Source organism: Tenrec ecaudatus, chromosome 4, assembly GCF_050624435.1.
Source record: "Tenrec ecaudatus isolate mTenEca1 chromosome 4, mTenEca1.hap1, whole genome shotgun sequence".
Classification (NCBI taxonomy): Eukaryota; Metazoa; Chordata; class Mammalia; order Afrosoricida; family Tenrecidae; genus Tenrec; species Tenrec ecaudatus.
The window spans coordinates 8,846,086-8,858,221 of record NC_134533.1 but is presented as its reverse complement, the minus strand read 5'-3'; the positions used below and the strand labels follow the sequence as shown (position 1 = coordinate 8,858,221).

Genomic DNA, 12,136 nt, shown 5'->3' with positions numbered 1-12,136 from the left:
TCAAGAGAGCAGGTCTTGGATGTTTGTCTGGGAGGTGCAGGTTGGGAGCTGGGGTTGGGTGGTCCCATTGACCATGGGCTGGGTAGGGCTGCCGGTGTCCTGGGTGGCGGTCAAGCTGAGTCAGAGGTGCTGGGCTGAGGCTGTGTTGGATGAAGGTGGCTATGTCAAGGGGATACACAGAGCTCCCCATCATTCCTCTTGTTGAGGTCCATATGGTCACAGAGGGAGTGAGTGAGTGGGCCGTTTTTGCTGTGGGCTAAGCAAGTCAGGTGGTCACTGTGAGGCTGCCTTGGGCTGTACTCTGGAAGGATGGAGGCACAGGCTCCAGATGTCCAGAGCCCAGGCGTCAGCAGGCCTCCTGGGATAGGCAACCCCAATAGAGGCTCCTGGTTATCTGGGACTCCAGGTGTGGCTCCCCAAGGGGGTCTCGGATTCCTAGAGAGGGCTGCAAGCCCCCTCCCCACTCCACCCAGATGGACAACCCTGACACTTGCCCCCACGCAGGGAGACAGGGCCGCCCCCGCCCATTGCAGCCCAGCGCTGGCTGTCACGTTCCAGCCGCCTGACTCAGGCAGCCTCGGGGCGGGGAGCTGAGAGGCGGCGCCCGCCTGGGGCCGGAGGCGGCACCAGGAAGCGCCCGCCCCGGCCTGAGCCGCCATGTAACCGGCGCCGCCCGGAGCCCGAGCAGTGCGGGGCCCAGCCACCGGCCCGCCATGGGGGACGAGGACGAGGAGGAGAGCTGTGCGGTGGAGCTGCGGATCACAGAAGGTGGGGGGCAGGAGCCGAAAGGGACGCCGGGTGGTTGTCGCGGGGGGTCGGGGAGGGGGAGCTGGGAGGGGCGCGATCGGCGCACTGATTCTCCCTTTGCCCACAGCCAACCTCACCGGGCACGAGGAGAAGGTGAGCGTGGAGAACTTCGAGCTGCTGAAGGTGCTGGGCACGGGAGGTGAGGACCCCCGGCCCCTGGGCAGGTGTCCCAGGCTCCGTGCCCTGGGTGTCCTGGGCCACAAACCTGCCCGGCCCCGGCCAGGCCACCAGGAAGGCCCCCCACCCTTTCCCGGCACAACTGCCGGGCTCACCCCGCCCCGCCCGGGTTTGCATGCCCTCTCCCAGGGCTGGCCCGACGGCGACACGGCTCCTCCCTGTGAGGTCCTGTGCGTGCATGCACCCTCCCCCGCTTGCCAACACCCTCTGGGGCCTCCAACCCATCACCCCATCTCCTGCACACGGCCCCTCCCCCGTTTTGCAAACTCCGGAGCCCTGCTTTACCCAGCCCTCCCTGTGCGCACCTCAGCCTCCTTACCTTGGAAGAGCATCCTCTTCCCACAGGTTTGCGCATGCCCAGCCCCCATCCTGCCGCTGCAGGCCTCCTGGGCTTGCGTGCTCCTCGCCCTGGGGTGTCCATCCCTGCCCCACTTTGGCAGAGCTACCCTCTTGGAGTTTGCACACCTCTCCCAGGTCTTTGCACACCTACCCTCGACCTGCACCCCTTCCAGGGTTAGCCTCCCCCTTCCCCCCATCCCCAAGTCTGCAGCCCTCTCTGCTCACAGCCCACCTTCCACCCACTCGCCACTCCCACAGCCTACGGGAAGGTGTTCCTGGTGCGGAAGGCGGGCGGGCACGACGCGGGAAAGCTGTACGCTATGAAGGTGCTCCGCAAGGCAGCGCTGGTGCAGCGCGCCAAGACGCAGGAGCACACGCGCACTGAGCGCTCCGTGCTGGAACTGGTGCGCCAGGCGCCCTTCCTGGTCACACTGCACTACGCCTTCCAGACTGACGCCAAGCTGCACCTCATCCTGGGTAAGGCCCTGGGCTGGAGTGGCGCTGGCACGGTCACCCCAACGGCGTGCTTTCTGATCCTCCCTGTCCCCCTCAGACTACGTGAGCGGCGGGGAGATGTTCACCCACCTCTACCAGCGCCAGCACTTCAAGGAGGCTGAGGTGCGCGTGTATGGGGGCGAGATTACGCTGGCTCTGGAGCACCTGCACAAGGTGGGCAAGGCCCTGGCCACCTGCGATGGTTGCCCTTGTGGAAGGTCTGAGTCTGGTAGCAGGTCCCAAAGGGGACCGGAGCCGGGTGCCTCCACTGCTTCTCCGGCCTTGTGGACCAAAGGCCTCAGCACAGCCTGGAAGGGCGAGTTCTCTCTCCACCAAGGGGCTTTCCTCTTTCGGGGTGCTTGCCCTGAACTTCCTCAATCCCCAACCTCAAGGGCTCCGTACCAGGCTCCTGCCCCACCACGCACACCCGTGTTGGGGTTATTCCCGGTAGCCCCTCCTTGTCTGGCTTCTTAGCCTGGTTCTGATGGTGACCTGCCCCTGTCTCTGGGGTTGCTCTGCATGCATGGGGCCTTGCACAGGGACTTCCTCTGGGCGCCTCCTTGTCCGGAGGGAGCTTCAGAGGGACATGGGTGGGGTGCTGGCCCCTAGAGGTCAGGGAAAGACTCTCAGCTTTCTCGCCCCTGCCAGCTGGGCATCGTCTACCGAGACCTGAAGTTGGAGAATGTGCTGCTGGACTCCGAGGGTCATATCGTGCTCACTGACTTCGGGCTGAGCAAGGAGTTTCTGACAGAGGAGGTGAGGGCGGCCCTGGGGTCCACCTGCAGGCTCCTCGACCCCGGAACTGCCTGCAGGAGGCTCACGCTCCCTGCACCCCTGTGCACGTGCGCCCGCGAACACACACAAGGGCGGCCTTGGGTGCCTAACAGTACCCTTTGCCCTGACAGAAAGAACGCACCTTCTCCTTCTGCGGTACTATCGAGTATATGGCCCCCGAAATCATCCGCAGCAAGGCGGGCCACGGCAAGGTGGGCTGGCGGCTGCAGGAGCGGTGGGGGTTGGGGGTTGCCCCCCCTGCGGTGGTTGGGCAGGTGGCCGATCAGGGGCTCACGCTGGCCGCACCTCCTCCATAGGCGGTGGACTGGTGGAGTCTGGGCATCCTGCTCTTCGAGTTGCTGACCGGGGCCTCGCCTTTCACGCTGGAGGGGGAGAGGAACACGCAGGCCGAGGTGTCCCGGTGAGGAAGGCTGGACGTGGCGGTAGCTGAGGGCCGGGGGCCTGCCTGGGCAGAGCTGTGGTGGTGGTGGGGAGGGGGCTCGCCGCCCCTGACGGCCCCCCAATCCTCCCAGACGGATCCTGAAGTGCTCCCCTCCCTTCCCCTCTCGGATTGGGCCTGTGGCGCAGGACCTGCTGCGGAGGCTGCTTTGCAAGGACCCCAAGAAGAGACTGGGGGCGGGGCCCCAGGGGGCCCAGGAAGTCAAGAACCACCCCTTCTTCCAGGTGAGGGTCAGCCTCTGGGTCCCCTAGGCAAGCCTTGGCTCAGGAGGGAGGGGCTGAGCCTGGCCACTGGCCCCTGATTTTACACACACACACACACACACACACACACACACACACACACACACACACACACACACCTGGAGTCATCCTGTCTCACACACCAATTGAGATTCCACAGGTCCCTTCCCAAGGAAAGAAGTTTCAGGCCTTGGCATCTGGGCTGGCAGGGATCAGGGGAGGGGAGGGGATGCTCAAGAGAGCACAGAAAATGCCGTCCAGCGGTGGGCACAGAACCCAGGTGTCCTTGGGAACCAAGCCAGCCATACACATGCTTCCTCCCACCCCCTGGGTTTCAGTTTGTTCTTGGGCAGGCTGAGTTCCCTCCACTCAGATGGCCAGCAAGGAGCCCATGTGGGTCTCTGCTCACTCCTTCAGACTGAGAGCCGCCTCCCTGTGAGCCTGCGCTGGCTCCTGCAGGCTTCCTCAGGTACTGCACCCCACTGGCGCCCAGCGGGCGAGACCCTGTGCCCGTGGGCACCCAGGGTGTGCTAGCCCCTGGCCTGTGTTTCTCCATGCAACCCTAAGAACCCCCCACCGCTGTAGGTGAGGAAGCATCCACTGCCATCCCTGCGGTTCTGGCCCCGAGGTCTCTGAGGCTATCTCGGCTTGCTCCCGGGAAGCAGCTGGTGGGTTTGACCCCTGACCTTCCGCTTAACAGCTCAAGAGGTTCAGGGAGACGAGGTTGTTGACTCGAGCTCACTGAGTGCAGAAGGGATGGGGCTTAGATTCAAAGCCAGGACGAAGGGCTGGCAGGTTGTGGGCAGGGGTGGGGAACCGTGTTTGGAGGTTTACAGCCTCATTGGAGGGCCATCGTTAACCCCCCCTCATGTGATGGCGTGGAGGGGTTCGGAAGCCCCAGCGGCTCCGAGGGAGAAAGTCAGGCCTTTCTATTCCCGTAAAGCGTTGCGTTTTGGGAAACTGGCAGGGACAGTTCCAACCTGTCCTACGAGTCAGGATCGACTCGATGGCAGTGGGTTTGGATTTTATTGTTTTAAGGTGATGGCTTCTCTCTGGTGAGGGGTGTGATGTTAGCCGCTACTGATGACGTTTCCCTGCCCTGGACTGGGGGCTGTGTCCTTCAGGGCTACGGTCCTCTGTCCGTATCCGTTGTTGCCATTTGTCTGATAGGATAACCAAAGTGCCCTTTGGTGGCCACGTACTGGATCCCTGAGGTGCCTTGGTGCAGTGCTGTGGGCCGGCCATTGGGTTTGGTTTGTTGGGTCCCTGGGGTGTGTAAACGATCTGTACATGGCCACTGACCTAAAGGTCGGTAGTGGGAACCCCCTCGGTGTTGCTGCGAGAGAAAGATGGAGTGTGATCTGCTTCCCGGAAGCATCAGAGCCCAGGAAATGTGCTGGACCAGTTCTTCCTAGTCCATAACACACGGGGGCTCTCTGGGTCAGGCCGGACTTGACGCTCAGTGGTGTGGACGGGTTGTTATTAGGGGCCAGGTGATGCGCTTCCTACATCTCCAGGACCACCGCCTTGAGTGTCCCCAACCATACCAGCCAGATGGGGCCTAGCAATGCTGTCTCAGACAGGGATCCCGTCTGCTCGGTGGGAAGAGAGGAAGTGGTGAGGAGTGTAGATTTCCTTCAGTCAGTTCCCTAAACCTCCCCGGAATGTATGTCAAGCTCTGTGCTGGGTGCTGGGAGCAGGCTGACCTGTCCCCCGAGAGGGACTCCAAGGTCTTCACACCTTGACGCTGGGCAGGGGTCTTCCTCGTATTCTGCCTTCTCTGGGGAGAGCACTTCTGAGACCTCTGGCCCTGGGGACAAGGCGGGGGATCTTTAAGCCTGTCTCAGGCGTCTTGGCTTTAAGGGATACAAAGTCTAGCTCAAAATGGTGGGATTGATTGGGATAGAATTTGGCTGCTCATCACAGGCGAGTGGAATGAACAGTGGCTTCAACAACAACAGAAGAGGTTGAGGATTATTTTGTCTCACGTCAAGGCCAGGGCTGCTGTGGTCTCCTCGGGAATCCACGTTCCTTTTTTTCTTTTCTGGTGCTTCTCCATTCTTAGCACGGAGGTGGTTCTCCAGGCTTGCCTCGTGGCCCAAGAGGGCTGCTGGAGCTCTGGCCATGTAGGCTGCTCTCCAGGCAGGAAGCAGGAGGAGGATGGAAAGGGCGAAGAGGGCACTTGGCAACTGTCAGTCCCCCCCACCCCCTTGAGGCTTTCCCTGGAGTGCTACCATGTTGGCTTACACGGGACTGGTCATCCATCCCTCACTGTGAGGAAGTTCAGACAAGATTATCGTTTGGTTGGGCCTATGGCTCCTTGGGGTGCAATGGGTGTTATGTTGCTCAGGAAGACAGGGAGATTGCGTGCTAGACTGCAATGAGCAGACGCTGTCACACTGATTGACACAGAAAAGGGGTGTTCTTGGCTCCCATAGGTGTCCTGGTGGCATAGTGGTTGTGTTGGGCTGCTAACTGCAAGGCCAGCAGTTTGAGACCACCAGCCAGCTCCAAGGGGGAAAGACCAGGCTTTCTAGTCCCATAAAGAGTAGGGTCACTGAGGCAGGCAGGGAGTTTGTTTTTGTTTAGAGTTTTTGGCTCCCATCAATGAGAACTCCAAGGGATGGGATCCGACTTCAGGCATGGCTGCATCCAGGTGCTCAAATTGTGTCTTTAGGAATCTCTTTCATGGTCTCTCGGTTCTGCTTTTCTTCAGGGGGCTTTTACCCTAGACCCCGAGGTTCCCCTAGGGGTTCCAGGTTTACATCGTCCCGCATTTCAGTCTGGTGGGAAAGAGGGATGTGTTTTGCACACGAATCCTTTGAAGAGTCTCAGAAGTGACCGAGCCTGGTGGAAAGCGGCTTCTCCCAGGGAACACAGGACCCTGGTACCCGAAAGAGAGAGTCCGGGAGAGCAGGATCCTCCCTCACCCAGGAGTTGCACAGCAAGGCTGGTCTGTGTGCAGTCCCCATCCTTAACCCCCACCTCCAATTCCTTTTTCCCCAGGGCCTGGATTGGGCTGCTTTGGCCGCCAGGAAGATTCCAGCCCCATTCCGACCCCAGATTCGTTCGGAGCTGGATGTGGGCAACTTTGCGGAGGAATTTACGAAGCTAGAGCCGGTCTACTCACCTTCAGGCAGCCCTCCCCCTGGGGATTCACGCATCTTCCAGGTGAGGGTGAGCTCAGGAGGACACAGGTGTAGGAGAGACCCTGGCTGACCTGTGGGTGCCACACAGGCACAGTGTCCCAGCCAAGACTCCACACCCCCTGCCTCAGGCTCTTCCCTGTCTCAGAATTTCATTGCTAAAACAAACAAAAAAACACCCTGCCTACCCCCCACCCCATGGCTGTCTAGTGAAATAGAACTCCTCCATCTGGTTTCCAAGCCTGTATGTAAATCTTTACAGAAGCAGACTGCCACAGCTTGTTCCTGTGGAGTGGCTGGTGGGTTTGAACCGCTGACCTTTTTGGTTAGCAGACAAGCGCTTACACATCATGCCACCAGGGTGAATCCTGACCAGGCTTCCTCACCAAATGTCCATGCAGCCCTCCTCACAGCCCTGGCCTTTCCGCTCCAGCTCCTCCTCTTCTCAGTTGTAGCAGAGGGGTTTCCTAACACACAAGCCAGGGAGCCCCCTCCCCTCCCCAGTCTTTAGGCTCTGCCTCCCAAGCCTTCCCATGGAGACAAGTTCCCACTGGTGCCTGGTGCTGTCATTCACAGACCCAGCTACCCTAGGACACGGCTTTGAACTCAAGCGTACCTTTGCACGTTGTGTACATTTTCCTCTATTCATCTGATCCCTTTGTTGTTATGTAAAAATATCTCTTTAAATCATCCAGGCGCTTAAAAGCTGTCTGCTGGGATGCTGCAAACACACACCCCTTGGCAGGCCAGCTCATGCTTCCTCCCCGCAGTGGTAGAAGCCCAGGCCTGCTGGACTATCCCTTTGTGCAGGATTTGGGGTCCCGAGGGAGGGGTCCCTTGCTCAGAGACCTAGTCTTAATGCTCAGTCATCTCCCACTTGGCGCCCCAGTGGCACCGACCTGCTCAGAGCTTCCAGCGGATAGCTCAGAGCCTTTGATCATGCTTAGTGGTCCACCGAACTGACTTCTCTCAGGTCTGGTGTCCAGTGCCCCCTCCCCAGGCAGCCTTCCCTGCTCCCGCGCCCCCCTGGTTCCCCTGCCTCTTCTCAGGTTCCCCAGCCCTTTGCAACTGACACCCCCTGAGCATGTTGAATCCTGACAACCCAATCGGGACTCCTCCCATTGGTCCAGGAGTTAGTTCTCAGAGGGCAGGGACTGTGCGTGGTAATGTTTCTGTTCCCACGTCCTGCGGAGGGCCCCGGAATGTCCCATTCACGAACAACAAGAATAGATCACTATCTACTATGACGCGCTGTCTCTCCTCCACGCTCTCAGAGGTGACGGGTCTATTTGGGGGTCCCTCGTCCCCTGTCACAGACATAAGGAGAAAGCTCTTTCCTGTGAACTGACCCTTGTCACTTCCATTCGCCCACCTGATGATTAGGACGTCCCACAGTATGCCAGGCTCAAACCTGGCCAGCGGGGACATAGCAGTGAGCCAACCAAAGATGCCACCTGCAGGGAGCTTATGTTCGGGTGCACTGTAGGAACGTACTTTTTTTTTCCCCTGGAGAAAACAGCACCTCAGTTAAAATTAAGATGAGCCCTGGTGCCATAGTGGTTCCCTATTGGGCAGCTAACTGCCAAGGTCGGTGGTTCGAAACCGCCAGAGACTCCTTGGGAAAAAGAGAGGCTTTCTACTCCCATAAAGAGTTATAGTCGGAAACCCACAGGGACAGTTCTACCCTGTCCTTTGGGGTTGCGTAAGTCGGTGTCTGCTCAGTGGCAGTGAGGTGAGGGGAAATCCAGTGACCAGGACAGGGATCTTCAAGAAGGTGAAATATTTCATTTGGGAGTTTCTTTGCCCTTCCTTGAGAGGAGGCGGGAGTGAGATTTCAAGGGAGGCAGGGTTTTCTGCTCAGGGGCCAGCGAAGACTCTTCCAAGCTAAGGCCCTCTCAGGCCTCAGGGCTTCCCGGCACCCTGGCACCCCATCCATCATTCCCATGCGTGCCAGACACTGCTCAGGGGCCCTGGAGGGAAACCAGAAAGCACAACCTGGTGAGAACAGGCGTGGACAAATTTTTACAGCGGGAGGTAGAATAAGAGGTGCCCATCACTCCTGTGTGACCTGGACACCCCACTGGCACCCCAGCCCCCTGCTGCCCATCCACTCTCCCCTCCCCCTCCCCCACAGGGGTACTCCTTCGTAGCGCCATCCATCCTGTTTGACCAAAACAACGCTGTGATGACCGATGTCCTGGCGGCACCCGGAGCTGGAGAGCGGCCGGGCAGGGCAGCCGTGGCCAGGAGCGCCATGATGCAGGTGGGCAGGATCAGGGTGGGGGTGGGGCCGCTGTGTTAGGGGTCATGACCCGAGGTGTGACCTCAGCGAAGGTGCAAGCCCCTCTGAAGTGCCTCCCCCCAACCCCCCCTTAATGCACCCTTTTGCCTCCAGGACTCGCCCTTCTTCCAGCAGTATGAGCTGGACCTGCGGGAGCCCGCGCTGGGCCAGGGCGGCTTCTCCGTGTGTCGCCGCTGCCGCCAGCGCCAGAGCGGCCAAGAGTTTGCGGTCAAGATCCTCAGCCGCAGGTGGGCAGGGATGGGCAGTGCGGAGTGGGGGAGTGTGGGGGAGGGGGTTCGGTGGCCCTGACCGCAGGCCGGCCTGCCCCTCAGGCTGGAGGCCCACACGCAGCGCGAGTTGACTGCCCTGCGCCTGTGCCAGTCACACCCTAACGTGGTGAAGCTGCACGAGGTGCATCAGGACCAGGTAAGTAACACCTTAGCGGGCGGGGTGCAGCGCGCGACCCAAGCGGCCGGCGGCGGGTGGGGGACGCAGACGCGGCCAGGAGGTGGCTGTGGGATCGGAGGGATGGAGGCTCGAAAGGTGGGACCTGAGGATGCCCAAGGGAATGGAATTTGAGGTGCACGCGGCGGGGTAGGATTTGCTAGGGGTGGGGCTTGACGGAGGTCAGGGGAGGGGCTTAGAAAACAAACCTACAGGCTCGAGGCTTGAGAGTATTCTTTGGGGGTGGTGGCGCGTGAGCCCTGAGACCAGGGTTTGGGGCTGAAGGAAGAGGGTGGGGGCAGTATGAGGCTTGAGGGGGCGGGGCCCGGCGGGTGGGCGGGGCCCGTGGGGTCTGCGAGCTGTCGCCAAGGTGATCTGCGGCGCCTCCCGCAGCTGCACACCTACGTGGTCCTGGAGCTGCTGCGTGGCGGCGAGCTGCTGGAGCACATCCGGAAGAAGCGGCACTTCAGCGAGTCCGAGGCCAGCCAGATCCTGCGCAGCCTGGTGTCGGCCGTGAGCTTCATGCACGAGGAGGCGGGCGTGGTGCACCGAGACCTCAAGCCCGAGGTGGGCACACACCCGGGCGGCGCGGCGGGGCGGGGCGGGCTGGGGCGCCGCTGCGCGCTCCGCTCGGGGCCGCCTCTGACCCCCTGCTCTCGTGCACAGAACATCCTGTACGCCGACGACTCGCCGGGGGCTCCCGTGAAGATCATCGACTTCGGCTTTGCGCGCCTGCGGCCGCAGAGCCCCACGCGGCCCATGCAGACGCCCTGCTTCACGCTGCAGTACGCGGCGCCCGAGCTGCTGGCGCAGCAGGGCTACGACGAGTCCTGTGACCTTTGGAGCCTCGGTGTCATTCTGGTACGGGGGTCCCTGAGGGTGTGCAGGGTCGCCCGAGGCTCTGGTGCAGAGCAGCCTGAGGCAGGGGGCGGGGGAACATCTTGGTGGGGGGCTTGATGGGCAGGGGTCATTTTAGCCCGAAGGAAGGGTCTCCTGGGTGCTGGGCTCAGGGACGCCTTTTTGGGAGAGTGAGAGGCCAGCGAAAACCATGCATGGGCCTCCACTTGACTCGGGTGGAGGGTGAGAGTGGGGGTTGGTCCTGGCGTCGTCTGTCCCTCCCTGCAGCCTGGTGGTCTCCTGTCTCCTGTCTAGTATATGATGCTGTCGGGGCAGGTTCCCTTCCAGGGGGCCTCTGGCCAGGGCGGGCAGAGCCAGGCGGCCGAGATCATGTGTAAGATCCGCGAGGGCCGCTTCTCCCTGGATGGGGAGGCCTGGCAGGGCGTGTCGGAGGAAGCCAAGGAATTGGTCCGAGGTGCGGAGCCCAGGGCCGCGGGCTGCGGTTAGGGTGGGGAGGGGGAGACCCTGGGTGCTGGTTTCCTGGTTGGGGGACGGGTGGGCATGAATGTGTGTGTGTGTGTGTGTGTGCGCGGGGGGTGTTGTTGGGGCCTCTCTGAGGTGCTCATCAACCTCCCCACTGCCGTCTAGGGCTCTTGACGGTGGACCCCGCCAAGCGGCTTAAACTTGAGGGGTTGCGGACCAGCTCCTGGCTGCAGGATGGCAGCGCGCGCTCCTCGCCCCCGCTTCGGACCCCAGATGTGCTGGAGTCTTCTGGGCCTGCAGTGCGCTCAGGGCTCACCGCCACCTTCTTGGTAAGGGGCGGGGGCGGGCGGGGGCTTCCTGGATGCTGGGAGTGGGGAGAGGGTGGGGGGCGTGGGACGGGGACGGTGTGCCCAAGCTAGGCCCTGGGATTTACCCATTTCGCACTGCCAGGCGTTCAACCGAGGCAAGCGAGAGGGCTTCTTCCTGAAGAGCGTGGAGAACGCACCTCTGGCAAAGCGGCGCAAGCTGAAGTTGCGGAGTGCGGCCACCTCCCGCAGGGGCTCTCCCGTGACCCCCGCCGCCCCGGGGCGCTCCCCAACCGCCAAGGGGCCGCCTCGCCGAGCCAACGGTCCGCTGCCTCCCTCCTAGCCCCGGCCACTGTGCCCCCCACCCCATCGTGTCCAGACCTGGGAGGCCCCTGGGACGTCAGCTCACTGATCTGTAGCCAGGGATCGCCCCCCCCTTCCTCCTCCTTTCGCATTCTCCAGACAGAGCAGAAGTATTTTTATAAGCAGAGAATTTTTTTAAAATGTCTTACCAGGTAAAGTTAGGGATACAGGGAGTGAGGGGGCCTGCCGGAAGGCAGGGAGTGGGGAACCCTCCAGGGAGACCCTGCTTCATCCTGGGTCTACCCATTGGGGTGCGTTTACAGCAGGAAAGGACGCCTCTCCTGCTTCTCAGTAGAGCTGCCACGGGGGTGGGGGGTGTAAACTGGGGTCCCTCCCCTGCCCCTTCCCCACCCCTACCCCAACTGAGGCCCTGCTCCTGGGGGGTGTTCCCCTCCATCTGTCACTTTATGGACTGTCTGTGCAATTCTGCCCACCAAAGACCTGTGTTGGGAGGTTGAGGGGAGAGGTCCTAGGAGACCCCGAAGCATTTCTGCTTCGCCTTAGGTCACCTGCTTCTCCCTGTTGGGGCTGAGGATGGAGGCAGGTCACCCAGCTAAAAGGGAGTCCCCTTTCTCACCTACCCCTCCCCATTGGCACAGTGCCCCTGGCCTTGGGGTCTGGGTTGGGCATCCGCGTTTTCTGCCCCAGCCCATCCGGGCTGTGCCTTCGATTTTAAAATAAAAGTCCACCCAGTGCTGTGCGGTGTGTGTGTGTGTGTACGCTTGCACGGTTCTGTCTGGGGTCTCGGCTGGGAGGGGGCATTCCATTTTTTGATTTGATGTGAACCCCAGATTCCATCAGGGTGTGTTGGGGCGGCCAGGGACTATTTAGGATTCCCTGGTGCCTCAGTCGTAATCCCAGCCCAGGCTTGCTACAGCAGAAGAGAACATGGGGTATGCTATCCAGGGGCAGCTTCAGGCATTGCCCGATGGATGCCCGTTGGCAGGCCTCAGTTTCCCCATCTCCAGCTCACTGCTGTCTTC

At 61.3% G+C, this 12,136-nt stretch overlaps 1 protein-coding gene across 2 annotated transcripts; it reads left to right on the top strand.

Annotated features, from left to right (window-relative positions):
• The first annotated feature begins 612 nt into the window (after nucleotides 1–612).
• RPS6KA4 (ribosomal protein S6 kinase A4) lies at nucleotides 613–11,853 on the top strand. Of its 2 annotated transcripts, none has more exons than XM_075545517.1 (17): nucleotides 613–768; nucleotides 875–900; nucleotides 1,582–1,800; nucleotides 1,877–1,992; nucleotides 2,467–2,574; nucleotides 2,724–2,804; nucleotides 2,910–3,013; nucleotides 3,126–3,276; nucleotides 6,301–6,465; nucleotides 8,575–8,703; nucleotides 8,836–8,969; nucleotides 9,054–9,147; nucleotides 9,559–9,732; nucleotides 9,832–10,026; nucleotides 10,318–10,477; nucleotides 10,651–10,814; nucleotides 10,936–11,853. In XM_075545517.1, exons 3-17 carry the CDS (start codon nucleotides 1,644–1,646, stop codon nucleotides 11,131–11,133), a joined length of 2,130 nt encoding a protein of 709 aa, XP_075401632.1. In that variant the 5' UTR covers nucleotides 613–768; nucleotides 875–900; nucleotides 1,582–1,643; the 3' UTR covers nucleotides 11,134–11,853. The 2 variants fall into 2 exon arrangements, with proteins under 2 accessions (XP_075401632.1, XP_075401631.1); XM_075545516.1 differs by having other exon boundaries at nucleotides 875–946.
• Nucleotides 11,854–12,136: the final 283 nt, after the last annotated feature.

Excerpts from the sequence above, each read along its gene's own strand:
- RPS6KA4 (XM_075545516.1), top strand. The coding sequence starts at position 714 with ATGGGGGACGAGGACGAGGAGGAGAGCTGTGCGGTGGAGCTGCGGATC. Across the intron at positions 2,575-2,723 it reads AGGAGTTTCTGACAGAGGAG|AAAGAACGCACCTTCTCCTT; the intron begins GTGAGGGCGGCC and ends TTGCCCTGACAG. Across the intron at positions 10,478-10,650 it reads AGCCAAGGAATTGGTCCGAG|GGCTCTTGACGGTGGACCCC; the intron begins GTGCGGAGCCCA and ends ACTGCCGTCTAG.